Here is a 23,857-nt window from a genome sequence, read left to right as displayed (position 1 = left end):
GAAGCCTCAGGTCATTGGTCACCTCGTTCTTATCTCGCACTGTCTGCGGTTCATCTTGAAGGAGTTTATGCTAGACGTTGCACAGTAAACGGAATTAATCCATTTATCAGCATCGAAATTATAAGGCTCAGTTGGTGTGGAAATAATAAAAGTTATCTTGAGTAAAAATCTTTAGTCAACAGTTAACTTATTGATTAATGAACAAAAAATTAATTAAGATGATCGGGACACTATTTTGTAATCTGCTTTAGCGAACGGTTCCTATTTGTAGGTATTAAATTGAGAAAGTTTAAAATTGAAATATGCTTATTAACTGTATTTATAGACTAGCTTTCTTAACCATTATCTCAATTGAGTGTTATGCAAAAGTACATTAACTCGTAAAATTTAAAAGATTGAATCATATGCATAGTTGGATTGGAATAAGAGAAACCCAGCATTTTAAATGTAGCACGTTTTAAAATACTATATATTTGATGGGTTAATTCACATCCTTACATAACATTGTTCAATTTGCACTTAGATTTTACGGAAGAGAAAGAAATTTAATAGTGAATTGCTGCCTGGGGAAATATAGGCTTTCTTCTTCTATCTAGGCTCGTAGTTACTGCAGCTGCCGCATATTGAAATTTCCGCGTCCAATGTCGATGCAGCTATGGAAGCAGTTGAACTGTAGAATCGTTTAATCCAGACTGTCGAGTAATGTGCACGCCAGACATAGAGTCACGATTGTTATTTTCCTTCAACGAAATTCTCTTTGGAGAAATCGGAAACGATTGTCGACACGCACATCTACGTACACATATATGTACATTTACGCGCTTTATACGCGAGCAACAATATCGGACGCGTATAAATATTGTTTTAATGTAATATAATAACGTGAACTATGACAATTATAAATTACTCCGAACGAGTCTTATTAACGTTGGCATAATTATCTCGAGATATGCAAGCATTTATCATAATTTTATATGTCTACATGCTTAAAAAATTTTTATTAAACTTTTATTGTGTGTGTGTGTGTGTAATTCCTAAATATAAATGAAGAATTTCTTTCTGCCGATATGATTTAATAGAAATTTAAATACAGCAAATCTGCATTAATTTAAATGTGGTAATTTATATTTCCAATCTTTTTATCTTAAAAAGGCACGGAAGATTTTCATTGTCGCCTCTTTTCCGCAATGCTAATTAGATATCTCGATGCGCGTTCTGCATTACTATGTACTATCAAGCGGTTGTCATTGCGAAAGTTGCATACGTTGACAGGTCGTATCTTGAGAAATATTTAGTAGTTAGTAATGTATTATACATTTAAAAAAGAAACTAAACGAAGTAGGTTCTTTTGCTTCTACAATAATTTTTACATATGGTTTCTATGGCTTACGGTTCGTGCAGGTATTCTTTTGTGTTTTATAGAAAATATTCGAAGTTTTTTTTTAATTTTAATACATTTCTGATACATTCTTTGTCCAAATCCTTTTTTAACTCTATCAAAGACGCAACTTTACTGCACGGAAAAAAAAGATATTCTTATTTTAAAAATATCTTTATTTTTAACATGAAAATCTTGAAATGAGATTATATTGTTTTAAACAAAGAAAAACTGGCTTGAATGAAGTCATTTTATATAGTTCAACCAAGAAAAAAATATTCTTATTATTTAAGAATAATTTTCTTCAATGGAAAAAAAAAAATGTTGGATAGAAAATAACATATTATTCAAATAAAAAAAAAGATGTGTTATTGTCAAAATAATTATATTGTATTTTTCAAGTGATCATTATAAAATGGAAATATATATATATAAGACTATAGTATTGTTAAAATTTAAGATTATTAAACTCTTAACGGAAGATTATAAATTGTTGCGTATATACGAAACAATAAACGTGTTAATTTGAGTATATAAGCTTTGATTTAAAACTACTTTTTTTCTGTGTGGTTTAATATAAATGTTCGCTCGAAATGCAGTCCAATTACGTGATTACGAAATTCAAACCAATAATCCGGAGCATCTTGCAAAAAAAAAGTCAACGTTGGTAATGCCATATTTGACAATTAATCAGGTGGGTAAATGCAAACAAATAATACTTTTTTAATTTTTATATCAGTCAATTATATCTATTTCTGCAAGTAATATATTAATTGTATTTAACGCAGTATAAATAAATTCGTATATTTCTTTGATACAACCATAATTTGAAAATAGTTTTATTTGATACATATAGATAATATATTATTTGTGAATTATTTCTCATAAAATCATATATTCTGTACAATATGCTGTAATATTTCTTATGCTGAGGTATGAGATGTTACCGCGTATTTTGATAACTGTTAGCTAGTTAAATTTAGCCAACGTAACAATATTTGTATTATGGAACTATGCGTCTTCTTTCGTTCTCTTTTATACTTTTTGATAGAAAGGTTCTTGAATCGCTTTCAGTTATACGCGTCACTTGAAACGGACACAATGTCTATGTCAGTAAAGATTGGAACTAAAAAGAATTTGTGGGATTATTATATAAAATTGCCGAATTTTAAAGCACGGTGCATGTTTTGCGAAAAGAAATTTTATTATATAAGCGTCAGTAACTTTAAACAACATACTACAATACATCATAGAGAAGTTTGGAAATTCGAAGAAAAAAGAAAACTAATAAGATGGCCATGGATGTATTTCAAGAATTTAAACAAATTATATTCAGAATGTATTGTCTGTGGTGCAAATGTTTTGTGTACATCTGTAGAAAATCACTTGCGTTCGCATTCTAAAGAACAACGGAAAAATCATATACTTAAAAGTTGGCCATGGAAATACTTTACAAAAAGAGGTGATTTTAGGGTAAAGTGTAATATTTGTCACAACAACGTAACTTTTCCTATTCGAACAAATCTGTATATTCATATAAAAAATAAACATTTGGACAAATTGAAAAATACGCTAGAAACATGTGACACAGTTGGTTCGTCAGAACGCGTTTCATCACTTGAAACGGACACAATGTCTATGTCACTAAGTATTGTATCTAAAAAGAATTTGTGGGATTATTATATAAAATTGTCGGATTTTAAAGCACAGTGTATGTTTTGCGAAAATGAATATATTTATATAAATGTCGGAAACTTCAGAAAACATACAGCAAGATGTCATAGAGAAATTTGGAAATTCGAAGAAGAGAGAAAACTAATAGAAGAGCCATGGATGTATTTCAAGTATTTAAACAAATTATATTCACAATGTATTGTCTGTGATGCAAATGTTTTGTCCACATCTGTAGAAAAACACTTGAGATCGCATTCTGAAGAACAACGGAAAAATTATATATTTCATAGTTGGCTATGGAAATATTTTACAAAAATAAGTGATTTTGAGGTGGAGTGTGATATTTGTCACAACAACTTATCTCTTTCTGTTACTATTAGTGTGAATCTTCATGCACAAAATACACATTCGGACAAATTGAAAAATACGCAAGAACCATGTCACACAGTTGATTCGTTAGAACGCGTTTCATCATTTGAAACGAACATGATATCTAGTCCACCAAAAAATTGTTGTATCGAGATGTCCAACTTTTGGATACATATAAAAGAAATGCATCAAAAAATTTTTAATCTCGAAGAAAAACACCGAAATTTACACGGATCATCAAGAATATATTTTAAATATTTTAACTCGTTGACATTGAAATGCATTATTTGTGACGAAAACGTTTTATTTTTGTCCGAAAGTTTAGAAGATCACTTGCGCTCGCATTCTAAAAAACAATTAAATAAACATACATTTGATAGTTGGCTCTGGAAATATTGTACCAAAAAAAGTAATCATTTTGAAGTAGAGTGTGATATTTGTTACAAAAACATATTTATTGCAAATTAGAACTTATTTAAATGATCATAATAAAGATGAACATTATTTGGCAAACCAACTGAACAGAATAATAAAAATGATAGTAAGTTTTATTGATATTATTGTTAATATTATTATATAGTATCATTAATTTTTCACCCTTTTTAAATTGAATTAAATTTATTAAATATATACAATATAATGATCACAATAAAAACCAGACAATTTATTTTTCATGTAAATAATATAAAAGTTTATATAGATTATCAAGAAATTGACAATGAGACTTATGACCGTCTTTAAGTAGCATTACAACTAGCAATAATGGCTGCTGTGATTTTAACAGTTTTAATTTACTAAAGAATATATACAATAGAAGTGGTACGTATATATAGCTCTGACGTATAATTATTTGTCTTATATTTATAATATTATAAATGTTTATATAGATTATCGAGAACTTGACAATGGGAATGATGACTGCCTTCAAGTAGTATCACGATCAGCAATAATGGCTGCCCTAATTTTGACGATTTTAATTTACTAAAAAATAGATACAATAGAAGTGGTATGTGTATATAGCTCTGACGTATTTATACTTTATGGTATACATAAAGTTATGAATATAATTATACATTTACGTTTTATAGAAAACAAAATTACATTTTTTTTAATTCACCAACTAATAGTATAAGATTTTTTATAAACTCTGTTTTAAATTTATAAGCTATGTTCATAAATTTATAAATTGGAACGATTTAATGAAATATAATCATAGATTTTTCTGTAAAGACAAAATACCGACAATTAATTCCGACAAAAATTTAATTTTAAATATTCTATTTCCATGTAATTTTTTATATATTTTTATGTTTATCTATTTTCGTTATTTTTTGTATTTTATATAAAATAAATTTATTATTGTAACTTATGTAAAAGAATCTCCGAATGTATAATAATATTTTAATTGTCGGTGAAATACATTAATTTAAGCTTTAAAATTGTTTTTGTTTGAGTTATGTGATATATAATACATTCATCATAATATTATCTAAATAAATTCATCATAAAAAATGTGTTATTTTATTATTTGAAGGTAGAATATTGTAGGAATTATTTATTCCCGTGTCAGTGACGTAGCATTTTGTATCTCATTGTATAATATTATACATTACTTATAAAATATTTGAGAAAGCATATTTAAAAAAGTAATTGCAATATTTATAATTTTTATAATTATTAATTATTTCCAACACAATAATTTAGTTTTTATAATTATTTTAAATATTACTAGAAAAAAATTATTTATCGTCAATTATATAATTGTTTTATTAAAGATTTGCATTGAATGGAATGAATAAAAACTTCAGTTTTTCCAATGATTATTCTTAAATTATTTTACGTAGGAAAGTTTTCTCTTGATTATTTTGCGTGTGTGTTTTGAGTGTCGATGCTAAAAGCAAACGGCGATACGAAGATATTACCCACGATACTCATTATTTACCATTCGAAGTTTTGAACAGTAACTGCCCTTGCCCCGAAAATTATGAAACCGGTCTATAATTGGAACTCGACTAATGATAAGATGGGTCAATGCGTATATTACAGCCACTGGTCAGCATTACCTTTTACATGGGTGCCAAATACTTTACGAAACAGCTGCCTTTTTTATTTTAAGAATATGAGTTACATCGTTTTAAAATACTATATATTTGACGAGTTAATTCATTCTTACATACCATTTTTTAATTGGCACTTAGATTTTACGGAAGAGAAAGAATTTTAATAGTGAATTGCTACCTAGGGAAGTATGGGCTTTCATCTTTTATCTAGGCACGTAGCTGCAGCAGTTGCCGCATATTGAAATTTCCGCGTCCAATGTCGATGCAGCTGTGGAAGCAATTGGGCTGCAGATTTGTTTAATCCAAACTATCGAGTAATGTGCACGCTGGACATAGAGTCACGATTGTTATTTTCCTTCAACGAAATTCTCTTTGGAGAAATCGGAGACAATTGCCGGCACACCCATCTACACATATATGTACATTTACGCGTTTATATGCGAACAACAATATTGGGCGCGTATAAATATCGTCTTAATGCAATAAAATAACGTGAACTATCACAGTTATAAATCACTCCGAGCGAGTCTCATTAAAGTTGGTATAATGATCTCGAAATATGTAAGCATTTATTAGAATTTATGTTTACATGCTTAGTAAATTTTTCTTAAAATTTTATTGTGATTCCTAAATATAAATGAAGAATTTCTTTCTTCCGATATGATTTAATAAAAATGTAAAAACAGCAATATAATACTGCATTAATTTAAATGTGGCAAAATATATATTTTGAATCTTTTTATTTTAAAAAGCCACGGAAGATTTTAATTGTCGTTTCTTTTTCGCCATGCTAATTAGTTATCTCAATGTGCGTTGTGCATTAGTATGCACTATCGAGCGGTTATCATTGTAAAAGTTGCATTGACAGTTTATATCTTGAGAAATATTTAATAGTTAGTAGTATATTATACATTTAAAAAAGAAACTAAACGAAGTAGGTTCTTTTGCTTCTACAATAATTTTTACATATGGTTTCTACGGCTTACGGTTCGTGCAGGTATTCTTTTGTGTTTTATAGAAAATATTCGAAGTCTTTTTTGAATTTTAATTAATTTCTGATACATTCTTTGTCTAAATCCTTTTTTAACTCTATCAAAGACGCAACTTTACTGCACGGAAAAAAAAGATATTCTTATTTTAAAAATATGTTTATTTTTAACATGAAAATTTTGAAATGAGATTATATTGCTTTAAACAAAGAAAAACTGGCTTGAATGAAGTCATTTTATATAGTTCAACCAAGAAAAAAATATTCTTATTATTTAAGAATAATTTTCTTCAATGGAAAAGAAAAAATGTTGGATAGAAAATAACATATTTTGCAAATAAAAAAAAGATGTCTTATTGTCAAAATAATTATATTGTATTTTTCAAGTAATCATTATAAAATGGAAATATATATATATATATATATATATAAGACGATAGTATTGTTAAAATTTAAGATTAATAAATTCTTAACGGAAGATTATAAATTGTTGCGTATATACGAAACAATGAACGGGTTGATTTGAGTATATAAGCTTTGATTTGACACTACTTTTTTTTCTGTGTGGTTTAATATAAATGCTTGCTCGAAATGCGGTCCAATTACGTGATTACGAAATTCAAACCAATAATCCGAAGCATCTTGCAAAAAAAAGTCAACGTTGGTAATGCCATATTTGACAATTAATCAGGTGGGTAAATGCAAACAAATAATACTTTTTTAATTTTTATATCAGTCAATTATATCTATTTCTGCAAGTAATATATTAATTGTATTTAACGCAGTATAAATAAATTCGTATATTTCTTTGATATAACCATAATTTGAAAATAGTTTTATTTGATACATATAGATAATATATTATTTGTGAATTATTTCTCATAAAATCGTATATTCTGTACAATATGCAGTGTTTCTTTTGCTGAGATGTTATTACTAAATATGCTCGGCATGAGATGTTACCGCGTGGTTCGATAACTGTTAGCTAGTTAGGTTTAGCCGACATATCAATATTTATATACAAATGGAAAACTATGCGTTTCCTTTCGTCCTCTTTTATACTTTCGACAGAAAGGTTCTTCGCTTTCAGTTATACGCGTCACTTGAAACGGACACAATGTCTATGTCACTAAGTATTGTATCTAAAAAGAATTTGTGGGATTATTATAAAAAATTGCCGGATTTTAAGGTACAGTGCATGTTTTGCGAAAATGAATATATTTATGTAAATGTCGGAAACTTCAAAAGACATATAGCAAAATGTCATAGGGAAATTTGGAAATTCGAAGAAGAAAGAAAACTAAAGGGATGGCAATGGATGTATTTCAAGTATTTAAACAAATTATATTCACAATGTATTGTCTGTGATGCAAATGTTTTGTCTACATCTGTAGAAAAACACCTGAAATCGCATTCTGAAGAACAACAAAAAAATTATATATTTCATAGTTGGCCATGGAAATATTTTACAAAAAGAAGTGATTTTGAAGTGGAGTGTAATATTTGTCACAACAACTTGTCTCTTCCTGTTAAAAATAGTATGAATTTTCATACAGAAAATACACATTCGGACAAATTGAAAAATACGCAAGAAACACGTCACACAGTTAATTCGTTAGAACGCGTTTCATCATTTGAAACGGACATGATATCTATTCCACCAAAAGATTGTTGTTTCGAGATGTCCAACTTTTGGATACATATGAAAGAAATACATAAAAAAGTTTTTAATCTCGAAGAAAAACACCGAAATTTACATGGATCATCAAGAATATATTTCAAATATTTCAATTCGTTGACATTGAAATGCATTATTTGTGACGAAAACGTCTTATTTTTATCCGAAAGTTTAGAAGATCACTTGCGCTCGCATTCTAAAAAACAATTAAATAAACATACATTTGATAGTTGGCTCTGGAAATATTGTACCAAAAAAAGTAATCATTTTGAAGTAGAGTGTGATATTTGTCACACAAACATATTTGTTGTTAATTAGAACTTATTTAAATGATCATAATAAAGATGAACATTATTTGGCAAACCAACTGAACAGAATAATAAAAATGATAGTAAGTTTTATTGATATTATTGTTAATATTATTATATAGTATAATTAATTTTTTACTCTTTTCAAATTGTGTTTAATTTATTAAATATATACAATAATGATCACAGTAAAAACCGGGCAATTTATTTTTTATGTAAATATTATAAATGTTTATATAGATTATCGAGAAGTTGACAATGGGACTTATGACCGCCTTTAAGTAGCATTACAACTAGGAATAATAGCTGCTCTGATTTTGACAGTTTTAATTTATTAAAGAATATATGTGCCGGTGATGAAAGTGAGTTAAATAAAAAATTTTTTTAAATTGATTTATCACTTACTTTGTGTTATATCGATTTATAAAGTCGAAATATCTCAAAATAAAAAATTATCAAAATTTTTGACTTAGTACTCTACTTTCATAATCACCGGCACAAATACAATAGAAGTGGTATGTGTATATAACTCTGACGTATAATTATTTGTTTTATATTTATAATTAATATTATAAATGTTTATATAGATTATCGAGAAGTTGACAATGGAAATGATGACTGCTTTCAAGTAATATCACGATAAGCAATTATGCTTGTTTTAATTTTTACGATTTATTTTACTAAAAAATAGATACAATAGAAGTGATATGTATATATAGCTCTGACGTATTTTTACTTTATAGTATATATAAAGTTATGAATATTATTATACATCTATGTTTTATAGAAAACAAAATTACATTTTTTTTAATTCACTAATTAATAGTATAAGATTTTTTATATACCCTGTTTTAAATTTATAAACTATGTTCATAAATTTATGAATTGGAACGATTTAATGAAATATATTCATAGACTTCTCTGTAAAGACAAAGTATCGATAATTAATTCCGACAAAATTTTTATTCTAAATATTTTATTTCCATGTAATTTTTTGTATATTTTTACGTTTATGTATTTTCGTTATTTTTTGTACTTTATATAGAGTAAATTTGTTATTGTAACTTCTGTAAAAAAGTTTTCGAATGTAATACATTAATTGTCGGTGAAATATATCAATTTAAACATTAAAACTGTTTTTGTTTGAGTTTGTGTGATATATAATACATTCATTATAATACAAATAAATTCATCATAAAGAAATGTGTCATTTTGTTATTTGAAGGTAGAATATTGTAGGAGTTGTTTGTTCTCGCTTCAGTCACGTAGCTTTTTGTATAATATTATACAAATACTTATAAAATATTTGAGATAGCATATTTAAGAAAGTAATTGCAATATTTATAGTATTTGTAATTATTAATTATTTCCAACATAATAATTTAGTTTTTATAATTATTTCAAATATTTCTAGAACATATTTTATTGTTAATTATATAACTGTTTTATTAAAGATTTGCTTTGAATGAAATGAATAAAAACTTCAATGCTTGCAATAATTATTTTTAAATTATTTTACGTAGCATTCTTTTGATTATTTTCTGTGTTCCGAGTGACGATGCGAAAAGTAACGGCGATACGAAAATGTTACTCATTATCTACCATTCCAAGTTTTGAACAGTAACTGTCCTTGCTCCGGAAATTATGAAACCGGTCTATAATTGGAACTCGACTAATGACAAGACGAGTCATTGCGTATATTATAGCCATGGATCAGCATTACCTCTCACATGGGCGCCAAATGCTTTACGAAACCGCAACGGTGCTTCACGTAAGAACCGATGCGTTGAAAGATCAATTGAATGAAGAAATAGTGAATGGTTGCAAAAAACAACAGACAGCTGCCTTACAAAAATAAAATAAATATACACTTACATACATATGATGATAAGAATGTGAGTTACAACGTTTTAAAAGCGCTTATCGTTTATAAGTGCATGCTTGTTTGTACATAGCATAATATTACGTAACTATTATACTGTACGATGAGCTGACCAGTAGTAGGGCGGTAGGTCACCATAGGTTATTGATCTACATAAAATACGTGGTCGGCTTCGGTCTAAATCGGGATTCCAATTGACACGGGTAGAAAAGTGTCAGTAAGTGTCGAACTTTCGCGTAGAATAGTCGTAGCGAGAAACAAGTTTAATTTGAAAGTTGAGACCACTTTCGACAAGTCTAGAATTATACATCTAGGGTGAGTAATTTTGCGAGATATCATCGCTAAATTACAAAAATCAAATTAACTCTTTTAGATATATGGTAGTAAAACACGAAACACAATCGCTGCTAATTGGCATATTAAATTGAAAGATTTCATGCATTCCTGTAATGTTCGCCGCGTTTATTGTAATTTTTAAGAGGATCGAATACTTAAATACTTCAATGTGAGATACTCAATAATTTTCTCAGTTTTAATTATTCTATTAAGATTACGTATATTATGCAACTATATTCTAATATGACGTGAAGATATTTAGAAGACGATCGTCCTGCTTGCAGATGGAGCATAGAAGCGTGCCGCGCGGGCAGCAGGAGCATCAGTAGCGTTCGGCTATCGTCGAGGACCAGTCTCACGGGCCCGATCTCGAGCGAAAGGACGTGGGGTCGCGGAGGCGACAGCGATGGCCGCGACTGACGGCCAGATCGTCGTCGCGGCGGCACGCTGGGCCGAAGAGGCAACGTATCTGCGCGAGTTCGTTTCCAAGTACCGTCTACCGGCCGTAATCAAGATCACGAAGGGCCAGTATGGTGGGCTGGGCGTGCCGACGCTACCGGCGCCCAGCTTGCAGAGCACGGCGCTGCTGATATCGGCCGGCCGTCGGCGTAAGATCGTGGCGCAGGCGGTGAAGATCAAGGAGGGTCGCCGGGTGGTCGGCGTCGGGCCCAGACTGGCGATACCAGATTCATACGCGGGCTACTTCGAGATCCTGAGCGAGGAGGGTCGAGCGGTGCGCGGTATCGAGTCGGTGAGCGAGCTGTCGCGACGATGCCCGGACGAGGGTGCTCTTGTGCGCGAGACTGTGCGCGGCATCGCTTGCCGGGTGGACGACGAGTCGGGTATCGTAGTACCGGAGGGCACGAGGACCCTCGCAGCCGGCGAAACGATCGTTACCGCCGGCGAAGTGGCGCTGCCCGGCCGCGGTCGATTTCTGCGCTGCGTGGACTGCCGAGGCGACAGCATCTTGCTCGGGATGGATCAGCGCGGTCGCTTCAGCGCGTTGGCACGCGAGGACAACATCAGCGGCGTCCATACCGCCAAGGCGCTTCTCAGCAAGCGTCTGCCTCTCACTGTAAGACTGGTGCACGGCCAGCCGCCGCGGGGACTCAAATCGTCATCGCAGTTCGTACACGAACTGAGACTGCTGTCGACCTTCGAGGAGGAACATGTGTTCGCGCTGCCGTTGCAAAGAGAAGGCGCGGTCGTCGCGCTACCGCTCGCGGCGCCGCTCAAACTGGTGAAGGCACGGAACGAAGAGGTGCTCAGATCAATGCAGGAGTTTACGAGGCTAGTGGAGCGCGCCTCCCGTCTGGTCGCCGACGTGGCTGACCGGGCGCACGTGCTAGATGGTCGTCTAGGTGAGAGCAAGCCCTCGAGGCAGACGAGAAGCGCATCGGGCTTCCTCAGGAGATCGTCGACCAACTCGGATCACGCGCCGCTCGGCCATCACAGAAATAACAGCGCCAGTCATCATCATCATCATCATCATCATTATCATAGTAATGGTCATCAGGCGTCCACCGGTCACTCGGGCTACCGGGACGAGAACAGGGTGCCGCCGTCGTCGTCGGCCTGCACAGAGGAATACGACGAGATCGATCAGATATACGACTATGTGCGCGGCTTCGCGCCGTTGCCCAAGAGCGTGAGGTCGCCTTACGAGAGCCCTCTCGCCGCTCAAGGAGGCTCGACGCCGCCGTTGACGCCGGTCACGGTGACAATCGCACCGCTGCTGGACGATCGACCCGAACCACCGCCGATCGAGACGATACCGACGAAGAAGATTCAGGCGGAGAAGCGAACCAGGCGCGCGGTCAAAGAAACGCCGCAACCGCGGACGGAGAAGCCGCCGCTGGCGAAGCTCTATGTGAAGAACAGCGGTACTCAGCGCGGACGCCCGTTAATGAGGCAGAAGAGCGCGTCGCCGTTGAAGGAAACGCCGCCAGGTTACAAGGGCGGTTCGCCGCTCTTTAACATACGCTACAAGAGCCTGACGAATCTCCAGCAAGCCATGGAACTCGATGGTACGCTGGACTCCAGTCACTCGGGCGGGAGAACGTCGGGAGACTCTGGCGCGGGCGCCAAGCTGCCTGAAAAAAGGTAGGTTGCCACACTGAGAAATTATTCAAAATCAATAGGTCGAATATGCTTACATTTGCCAAAATAGCTGACAGTATGTTGCGATAAAACGTGTCTCTTCGATGTTGCTTGTCTAGATCGAGACGTTTAAGTAGGCCACGATCCTTGACGAATTTAGTCTGGGAGCTACGAGGTGGAAGCGGCCTCGGATGCACGAGACCGGAAACTCCGCCGCCTGCCACGACTGCACCGCTACCGCCGACTAAATGTGGACCACGTCTGGCTGTTACTGTCGTGGCACCGCGACGCGTCGGCACGCTCTACCTCTAACTCGTGAGTATCGCATTTCTTCAAGCGTTCTTTTGGACAGCACATGAATCAATTTTTCAAATGATATACATATTTGACGAAGGATAACTTTCGTAATTAATTTACGAGAGGAAAGGCAACTTTTTATTTAATCGTGTATATTACATATTTTTACGAAAACTACGTTACGCGATTAAAGTTAATTTCCATTGCATTTAAGAAAGAATTATTTCCGGTTTGAAATATCGCGCATGCAACCACGTTCTCAATGTTTTTCGCGCGCAATCTTCATTTCCCACATTACAGAGGCAACGACGAGGTGTTTACGGGAGGAAATTGAGTATCGCGAAATTTCCTGCCGTGTACATCCGCAATCTAGCTGCGATATTGGTATTCCAAAGCTCTAGAAATTAGCGAGGTCCGCGCGGGTTAACTCGTTATGGCTTAATAGCTCAACTCTTTCCGTTCGCGTTTTCTCTCTCGTTTTCTCACGTGCGTGCGCGCGGGTGCCGTTTAGCGAGTCGACTAAAACGACTTTGGCTCTTAAGAGGGGAACGGCTCGCTTGGAGCTGCTGGAAGGAAAGACAAAAGATAAAGAGAAAGATAGTTCAGCGATGGACAGCCTGCGGGTATATAGCGTCATCCTCGCTCAATGCGGTGCTATAATAGCCCTGGTTCGCTCCGCGAGGCCGCTCCGTGAACGGAATTAAACGCGACCAGGTTCAACGGCTGGACCCCGTAGCTTCCGGTCCCACCGTTCATCCTGTCCCCCGCCCACTTACTCGATCGCATATTATGAAAATTATGATTGTGCAAATTACGCGATTTCATCGATTCCCGTGGAAAGTGAACAGCTCCCGATAATGCAATCGGCGACAATCAAACGTTCGGTAAAGCCGATCGTTCGCAACGTAGTTGCACGTAGAAATTCACATTGCGAGTAGATCAGATATTAGCTTTTTTTAATACTCGCACGGAGTAAAATATTAAAATCCGGTTTTACCGCGGTTTGCGCTGAACGTAATTTAACCGATTCTCTGCGTCTTTCCATTCCGCAACCGTGACTATAACTTAGGCAAGGAAAGAAGATTTAGTTATTCATGATTAGCGTCAAAGCGAAAGCAGAACGAAACTGGCCGGCGAAACCGGAATGCGAACGAAAAGAAAGTCATACGTGAGAAATGCATGATAGTTCCGCAAGACGGGAGCGTTGGGGAATTCAGGCCGCTTAGCGAGCGCTCGCGTTCGCAAGTCCCTTACGGGAAAATTGAGGCGAGACTCAGATCTCGCCAATTTTGCGGTTTCCACAATAATATTACTTTCGGCTCTACTTTTCTTGGCGCAATGCGTCGGCTGTGTGACTCCAGCCGCTGTTGTATCCTAGCTGCGTTCGCTTGTCACTTGCGGCTACCCGCAACACCACGCCATTTTCACATACATTTTAATGCCTGACTGTACTAAACGCCGCCCTGCGAAATTACCGGGTGTCTCCTCGAGAAACAAGGATGCCCGTCGTAATCGTCGCTCGGCCACTAATTAATTAACGCGGATCGAAAACACGATATTCTCTTCCTTTTCTCCCTTTCTTTCTCTCTCTCTCTCTCTCTCTCTCTCTCTCTCTCTCTCTCTCTCTCTTATCGACGATGGTAAGCGGCGAAGCTCCCCGAGGTCGAGGATAAACGGCACACGTTTACGGCTATCTATGTTAAATTGCGTCACGAGGAGGAGGAGTCGTCGCCGATAATTAGAAAGTAATCGCGCCGTGGCTTTTCGCGTGCCCGCTTGTCAAGGCAGTCTCCCGGCGGATAGACTATTATCTCGAAAATTGCAGGGTGTGTTGCATCTACCCTCCGCATCGGAGCCTCGCCTATGCCCTTGCAACGACGACGTTGATTAATATCAACAAATTCCTCCGCGCATTCGTATGATTACGCTCGTGGGGTGATATCCACGGTTATATTGGTTAATGCCCAAGCCGTTTGCCGCTTGACGTGCGATGACGCGCCGAACATAATATTACGGCGGACGAAGATTGCGGCGATGTGAATATCGCAAGCAACGTCTCACGGCGTTTGATAATATTAAAGCCGATCTATATTCACCGACGCGCAACATTTTTCGCTCCCGTTGATCCGAGCTTCTCGGGCGCGAGCGCGGTAACGAGTCGCACTATGATCATCTTCAAAATTGCCGGGTGTCCCTACGTCGTGCCGAGATGCTGTCGCGTTTCGCTTGTTATGGTACTTCAAGAAGCACGATGGTCTTGATCGTGCTTCCAACGAAGGCGCTATAATGTGAGTTTCGATGCTGCACAATGTAAATGATGATCGTAGCGCCCGCGTGCATAATAAAATTGATGCACTGAAAAACGCAGGAAATATTAATTTAATTTATAACAAGATTATTTACAATACCGACAACTTTATAACGTAACTTGTATATCTTTTTTAATAAAATAATTGATCCGAAAATAATTTCTTCAAAATATGCCCCAATAAAATGTTTTATTTTATCGATTTGTTAGAACGCCTCGGTGCATTGCGTCCATTTAGCCTACTCGCTGCACTCGACACGACGTTTTCTCCCAACCAAAGTTATGCATATTAATTGTAGTCTCACACTGTTATGTGGTTGCACCGCATTTAGATGTAATAAATGCAGTATCTTGAGCAACTTGCAAGAAATAACGATGTTGCATCAGAGAGATCATGCAAAAAAGAAGTAAAATAACGTGTCGCAAATCCGCTCTTTAAGTTGGTGAATTTACTATGACTAAGGCGATAAACCGCGGGACACGTTTGCCTACAGGAAAGGCTCAGAACCCGACGTGAATTATGCAAGAGCTCGTCAACACTTTGTTCTTACCATTGGCAATTTTCTTCGCGAAAGCGAAACAAATCGATGCATTGCCGGCGTACCTTACGCCTACATATCCTCTTCGCGCGCGTACATCAAGGGGCAAAAGTACGCTTGGAAAGTGCGTATTCGCGTCCACGCGTGTAATTTATAATTGGTTAACAGTAGTAACCGGATAGTAATAGATTTGTGGATAATAGAGGAAAAAAATTGACTATACCGCTGTGCCGATAATGACATAACGAAAGATGCATTTGCGACATGCATTTCAAAGAAAGAAAAAAAAAAAATACAAATCCATTTATTACATGCCTTAAAAATAAAAGAGTTTTGTAGTATAATGAAATATTTATTAATAAAGTTAACAAATTCTTCATTATTAATGTTGCAATGTGCGTGCACTCGAGATATCATCGTCAGTGCAGTGCAGAAAAAAGCGTTAAGTAGAAACATCACTCTCTAGTCAGCCCGACGTAGGCCGATCGTTCTCTATTGTTGATGCAAATTTAACGCGTGTTCTATAGTATTTTTACAACTCTTTCATTTCTTGATATAATACGCACATAAATTTGTATACATATGCATTCTCTCGCTTGCCGTGCGTATTTTACGAAGCTTCTATCATCTCTTTAAGAAGCACCTCGTCCAAACGGGATCCGCGGCCCTCGAGTGAAACAGATTTTTCTCTCCTCCCGCCTGTTACTCTTTCTCACCGAACGAAGAAACGCAGCTAGGTAGCCAAGTGTCCGCGATAACATATCTGCGCGTATGTAAAACTACGCGGATGAGACCGTCGGGCGTGCAAGGCTCACAGTAGTGTATGCAACAGTGATATTGCAAGGAACTCGCGCGCACTTTGTAGATGAGCGTGCATACGCTGTGTATGCACGCGCGGGTGTCTGCGTGCGCCGGCGTGTATACGTACATAGAAACGCGTTTGTGCGTGGGCGGAGACCAGTAGCCGGCTCGCCGCACGGCCGGTTGATCGGGCTGTTGGACCGTGACGTGCCAACCACTACCACTTTATTATTACTACTGCACTCCCGCTAGTAGTGCTTTGCGTTCGGCCGTGCACTTCTCGCGATCTACGGGAGAGTCTCCTCGTCTTACCGCGCGGACGACTCACCGTGAGTAGCGTACCGCGTCTAGATAACACGCGCACACGCGCACGCTTGTATGCGTGTGTGCATGTCGCTTGCAACGCGCTCAAGATTGCCCCGAGTTTATTACACTTGCCCCGATGAAATTGTGCATGCGCCGTTCGTTACGCATTTACCTCTACCCAACCATCGGCCAGCAGCAGGAAAGTGCTCAGCGCACTGCTGGAGAAACTAGCGCAGACGAAGCGGAAAGCACGACGCATAGAAGATCATTGAATTACGTCGGAAAAATAGATTTTCATTTCAAAACAAGAGTTTTAACATTTCACGAAGGCATGAAATGTAAAATAATATAAATTCTTCGATTTATATATACTTATATAAATCATATATAAATAATATGTCCATCTGTATGAAAACAAAATTATCTTGGTGGCTTTAAGAAAATCAAATACAAGACTTTGTGACTGATTTTCCTTAATTAATTTAAAGATTTTATACGGTTCTTTATTTAGAAGCGATAGAAAATGCAATATAGAACAGTGACGAATGGTAAAGCTTTAAGTCTCTCTCTCTCTCTCTGTGTTGTTCATCTTCCGCAGCAATCGGAACCCGTACTGTTTGTCTTGCCTTTACGATCTAATCTTTTCTTCTACTCTCACCTTCGATTGGCGCGATCGCGTTTGCTCATTTACGGGATCGAGGGAAGCAATTCATCCCGCGGTCTTCCGATACACCTCCGCGAGAGCAAACGAGCGAGCGAGCGAGCGAGCGCTGGTGATACCCGTCGACCGGTTTTTCGTCGAGGATGCACAGCCGCGTATAAAATTGCGCGAGTCGAGAAGAGAGGAAAGCAGGGGCGGCTGCCACCGATCCAGAAGCAGCTGCAACCGTGCCGAGCGTAGATGGTCGCCTCCACTCGTTCGCCGTACGCCGCTTGCATACGCTACGAATCGGTCGACTTCATGTTTTACGACCGCCCGTGAAATCAAACTGCGCGGTGTTTGCAATGCGGTTGCACCGGCTGGTGGCTTGCAGCTAGTCGTCAGCGCGTTTTTCCCAAACATCCGAGCGAAAGCTTATTTCCCGTGGCTGCGAAAACGGCTGATTAGTGAGATCTATCGCAGAAATAGCTTGCATTGAGTACGGAACATCATTTGCACAATTTATCGTGTGCTAATAAAATCGCCAAATAAATTTACTGTCGCAATTTGTGTGTAGAATCTTTTTCCGAACTTTTAAAATATTTACAAATTTTTATCTGTATGTAAATCTTTTAAGTATCTGATATTGTTTAAAATTGACTTAACATTGCGAAATATAATCTTATTGCTTATATAATCGCGATCAAAGAAATCGATGTAGAATAATTGATTATCTATTTCTTGCATTTGCGACACGATTAATGCATGTTTAGTTGACAAAACATTATGACTTTATAATTTCTTGTTACACAGAGCGGAAATAAATTATATGGTATTGTTTATTCCACTGTCAAACCATACATCGATATTCTTATTGCGTGTTTCGTTCGCTGTCAATAAATCAACTCAACTGTGTAGCTTTTTGTGAAAAACACACAGAATACTATCACTTGCGTTGTTAGCAGCCTCGAAGTTTTGCGTCATGCAGTAGAAGGAAATCACATTCTCCGTTCTCTCGCGTAAAAATCGTTTGGATGACGCGTGCGCATAGATCCACGCTGCGATTAATATTGTAGGAAGTTACAAAATGACTAATCGTTTCGTACAAACGATCGAACTGTCACGACCGTGGCCACAATCAAGATAGCCGGCCATTAACTATCTTATGACAAAGGTAATGACGCTAATAATTCTTTGCGGAACTTATACAAGATATCGATCTCACTCCTGTACGACTCTCGCGCCAATAAGAGGATCTCGAAGGGCATCATTGCGCGATAGTAACAATGCGACTTATAGATTCCGCGGGGATTCGTCCATTCATTCCGCCATGCATTCAACCGTATCTCACGTCAATCCCGCCATATGCGTGTTTAATACCGCCAACTAATTTCTTATTAAACCGCTTAATATCTGTCATATCGATACAATCTTTTGTATAATGATGATTTCATGACATGAAGAAATTACGAAGCATTATTTTCTTATTATCAGAATGCTTTGGAATAAATATACTCAACTTTTAAACGCATCATTAAATCAAGTAACTTAACAATTAATATCTATTATATATTGCAAACCGATATATGCTATTCTTCAGCCTTTTGAAAGCTGTTCTCGGCTCGACGTTCTCTCACGTCTTCTATTCTCATTCGCGTGGAACCGCGAAATTCTTCAAACGAGGAAAAAGCGCACGAGAGTAGTGTCATAGCAAGGTCAGTGTTCTCGTGAAATGCGCAAAAGCGATTACAAGAAGCGTACAAGCTGGTGGGTGGTCTTCATTCAGAGATGTTTATGGCTATGTCGTGGCAAAGTGGCTGCACGCCATGGAGTCCGTGCGAGAAAGCCGCACTTTCCTCTCCGTGGCACCCACCGGGTCGAAGACCCTATGTTCGTTAGGTTTACCCGGGACCCTTCGCTTGTATCGATGAAGGTACCCCGGCGACCTCGGGTGTAACGGGCCTCGAGAACACAAGCCGTACAACACAGATGTTTACTTCGTTTCTTGCGGGTATTTTGTTCACATAAATTATTTCTTTAATCAAACGAAAAGAGGATGCAAAAGAGCCGCGCAGATAGATGTATTTATATATTATATTTATAACAAAATTAATATACATTTCTATCAAGCTGTCTTGAGCGCAACAATCTTCTTACAATGAAAACACAAGAACATTTTACATAATTATCGTATAAATTAAAAATCGCAAGATTGCTTCATCAATTCTTGAGCCTGCCTGTCCACTCACGATTACTTCTTGATCGTTCAACGAATGTTCCATATTTTCTACTTGTATGTATGTGTGTGTAATGTAATTTCTTTTACTTTACATATTTATATGCTGTGTAGATTTACTGCGTTACGCAGCATGTCAGGTGAAGCTCTCGTGAAATATCCGCGATAACGTCACAGAGATATTAATCTCCGCGATATTCTAATCGGTCAATCGGCGCCCCCAGCGTCTTTGCACGTAATATCCTCCTCATAACGGGACACCAGGTACTTCTGTTCCTCGATAACACGATCAGCGTTGATAAATCACCGCGGCGTCGACGAAGTCACGAAAGAACCCAGCTCGGAGTCCTAAGATGCGCGATGATCGGCTCGGAACTTTGCTAAACAAATATTGATTCTCTCAGACGTGTCCGATAAAATGTGTCATAATCATACGTATCTATATATTGATACACATTGATGTGCACGTGTAACTACAAATAGTTATACATACAAATAATTGTATCACCGCAGACTTGGTCTTATATTAATACAATGAGAGTGAAGAGCAGCCAACCTTGCAGCAAATCGATTCACTGCTCATCGCGCTTTTACCATATTTTACAGTATCATTGATATGTTTTATTCAAATATGAAGCGCATAAAGCGCGGTTCGGAGTGCTTAGGGCTGTGTAAACGAGCGCATAGCAGAGTTCGAATGCAAATCACTCACCTAGACGCTGTTCTTTTTATATTCTTCAAAAGCATCGTGCACACGAATGCTATTTGAATTTCATCCGAACCATTTTGCGACGGTATTCGCACTTTAGTAACTGCAAAATTCACTTAAGTCCTTCCGCTTCCTTTTTCACTCCTGGGAAAAGAGAGCGAGAGAGAGAGAGAGAGAGAGGGAGAGATTTTATCATGAATAATTCACGCCATACTCATTTGCTTCCACCGCGTTCGCGTAAATCCGTATTATTACGTACTAGAGCAATCTTCACCCGCGGCAGCCGTCGGTGAAATTTTCCGCATGTTGTTGAAAAGTTTAGCCCTTAGGGCTATCGCCACTAAAAATTCGCAAATAAATAAAATTTGATTTATAACGCGTGAAATCTTAAGAAAAGTATACGCGTGAAGAAATTTCGAGGACATTTCTGAATTGATTGAGCAAATGTCCTCTTGCACAATATATTATCGAGCATGCGACAATCATGTATCATTAGGCAAGGCAAATGTAAACGCAAAATCCTTATTCTCGTCTTCGATTTATGATAATTATACGTCGACAAACTCATCTAATTTATACACTAACTACAAACGAGTGCGTCGTAAAAACTAATTGACAGGCGAGATGTAATTTATTATCTCGCAGCGTTTAGAAGCTTATTTCGTCAAGTACGATTTATTAAACACGATAGTGTTTCCCAGCGAGGCACGTCTGTGATGAGATTATCATTACAAACCGCGATCTCATTAGGCCGGTTAATATACGACGCGTTTTAAGATTTTTCGGTGCAACTTTGGTTATGGCAGGATTTCTCATAAGCAGTAATACCAGTTATTGCTTTTCCACGAAGACATATACCTCTGATTTATTATCGACCTTGTTCTTTCTTTACCAGAGTCGCACCCTTTTTTTGACACCACTCTTTTTAAACCCACTTTTACGATGGGCACATTACTCAACCAATTTGTTTCGCCACATGCCATATTCCTTTCTGCTAATTAGCGCATTAATATCATCCTTTCGTATTTTCTGAACCATTAATGATCCAGATATTATTGAACGCACTGATTTATTGCACCGTATTTTATTACTTTACTTGAATAAATTATTGCACGCCATAAAAGTATAAAAAATTATAAATATTAAACACACAAATTATAGAAAAGTAATAAAATAATGAGAAAAATGATATACATCTGCAGCATGAATTGGCTGAAGATATCTATAATTGCGATCACTTTTTCGAAAATTGAAAAATATATTTAAGTCATAGTAAAAATTATTGAATCGTCCACCCGCGTTTATCGATCTTCGAAGTGCAGGAAGAATTTGACCGCAGATGATGCCGTTACTTCGAGGAATGCGTACACGCCAGTCGAGAAACTTGTGCATGCGTTGCTGGAATACTTTGGTGTGCGTATAGTGATTCGTCCCTAGTGCTACTGGTAGCAGCCCTTCAGACTTTGAAACATTTTGTAATCATTGAATTTGTACGTGCACCTTCTTGATGATAATCGAGATCTAATGATAAATCTCTAATTACTCTACCATTCGAACATTTAAGCGATTTATTATGTTAACTCACATACGATCACATGATGAAATCTAAGCGAAAAAAATTAATTTGTTCCAAATTTTATGAAAAATGTTTGCACTCAAAAACATTTAATTTAAACGTTAAATTTAAGAAACAATGTACTTTTGCTATATTACTTCGAAATATGCGACAACGTCCGTAAATATTGTTCGCTTCTTCAAGATACACACTGTATGTACATACATACGTGTGTATTCGTGTATACATGCATAGGAAGGCGCGTATGCGCTTTGTCGAGCCAAGCTGTCGAGCGAATAAGTACAAGTCAAGAAAGGCAAGCAAAGGTGAAGTAAAGGGACAAACCACGCCTTACGCCGCCTTGGCAATGGAGAGAATTCGCCTTTGCCTCCGCTTCTTCGTCTTGCCTCTCGCCTTCGGCATATAACTAATATATCGACGGCTACCTTCCCCTCGCTCGCTCACGTCTCGCTTGCCGATTCGCGCGATTCTCGTGATCTCTCGTCGATGTCTGTGAACTATCGAGATGCCAGATGCGCTTTGCGCATTTTCACTTGTGAGCGCATCAAGTACCGATGATACATTGTCCTCCTAAGTGCTTTAGGAATCATACATCTTTGAAGCACAATTTCTATTTTAGCAGATAAAAATCGTTACGCTATATATTTATTTTAAAATGTTTTTCAAGGAGAGAAGCAAAGATTATTACAATTTAATAAAAATATTAAAATACTTAGTTGACATCGTACGTACTTAGACGATTAAATATCGTTAAAATAACATTATTTGCAAATTATCACTTAGATGATCCATTCAAAAATCTCGAGTAAAGTGTCGCTGAATTATTGAAAAACTTTCTTAGGCCAGCAGGCAAGATAGGCGCGAGGCATTACTTTCCTATTACCGTTTTACGACATATCATCAGCGTAAAATTAGTTTGGTTCAGGAGTATTCGCTTTTCATATTCGCTTTTATTAACGATAAACTTATTAGCATATATGTTTTGTGGCGATATTTTGATTACTTTACCGCGCGCGTATGCCGTTTATTTATTACCGTATTGCTTTACCGTGCGTTTGGCATTTTAAAAAGCGGAAGGATTATTAAGCAATTACTTTAGCACTTAACATTAATAATGTTATTAATTCTTAATTTAATTTAACATTAATAATTTTTTTATTTTATTTGATTTATAATGTTCGTGATAACGATAAAATGTACAATTCTAAATTTTGTAAAAAATTATTCAAACTTTGCAATAAAATCGATAAAAATATTAATGTAATATACTTAACAAACTTAGAGGTTCACAAAATTGTTGATTATTTCAAAATTTCTGAAATTATTTTTAAGAGAGCAACTTTTAGTGCAGCGACTATGCATATTGATCATAATTATACAATCTTTGGAATGCATTAACGAAAGATATGAGTAAAAAAAGAAAGGCTTATTAAATATAAATATCTATAAAAATCCTGCAACTACGCTTCGTAACCGGCAATTCTGATCTAAGCGAATCCTTCCTGGCGGTCAGAATGTCACTAGGTTATTAGAAAGTTTTCCAGACGAGTAAGCGTAACAGTAAGCGTTACTACTCCACTGCTTGTGAGAGCGAATCGGCTGTTTGCATCGCGTAACGTTTTACCAGTCTCGGCGATACATCGCTTACTGTAAAATTTATTATATATTATTA

At 36.8% G+C, this 23,857-nt stretch overlaps 1 protein-coding gene across 4 annotated transcripts in view; it reads left to right on the top strand.

Annotated features, from left to right (window-relative positions):
- sano (serrano) overlaps positions 1–23,857 on the top strand; it is a 122,857-nt gene that overhangs the window by 89,893 nt on the left and 9,107 nt on the right. For 3 of the 4 annotated variants that reach the window (XM_012368185.2, XM_012368184.2, XM_067354533.1), the window contains 2 exons: positions 10,958–12,776; positions 12,893–13,088. In XM_012368185.2, coding sequence (XP_012223608.1) covers positions 11,080–12,776; positions 12,893–13,085 — 1,890 coding nt within the window. In that variant the 5' untranslated portion in view covers positions 10,958–11,079 and the 3' untranslated portion in view covers positions 13,086–13,088. Of the gene's footprint in view, positions 1–7,018; positions 7,659–10,957; positions 12,777–12,892; positions 13,089–23,857 lie in introns of those variants that run through there. The other variant, XM_067354534.1, reaches the window with a different exon arrangement.

This window comes from Linepithema humile, chromosome 4 (genome assembly GCF_040581485.1).
Source record: "Linepithema humile isolate Giens D197 chromosome 4, Lhum_UNIL_v1.0, whole genome shotgun sequence".
Lineage (NCBI taxonomy): Eukaryota > Metazoa > Arthropoda > Insecta > Hymenoptera > Formicidae > Linepithema > Linepithema humile.
Note: the sequence above shows the minus strand (reverse complement) of the source record. Positions and strands in the feature narration are given on the sequence as shown.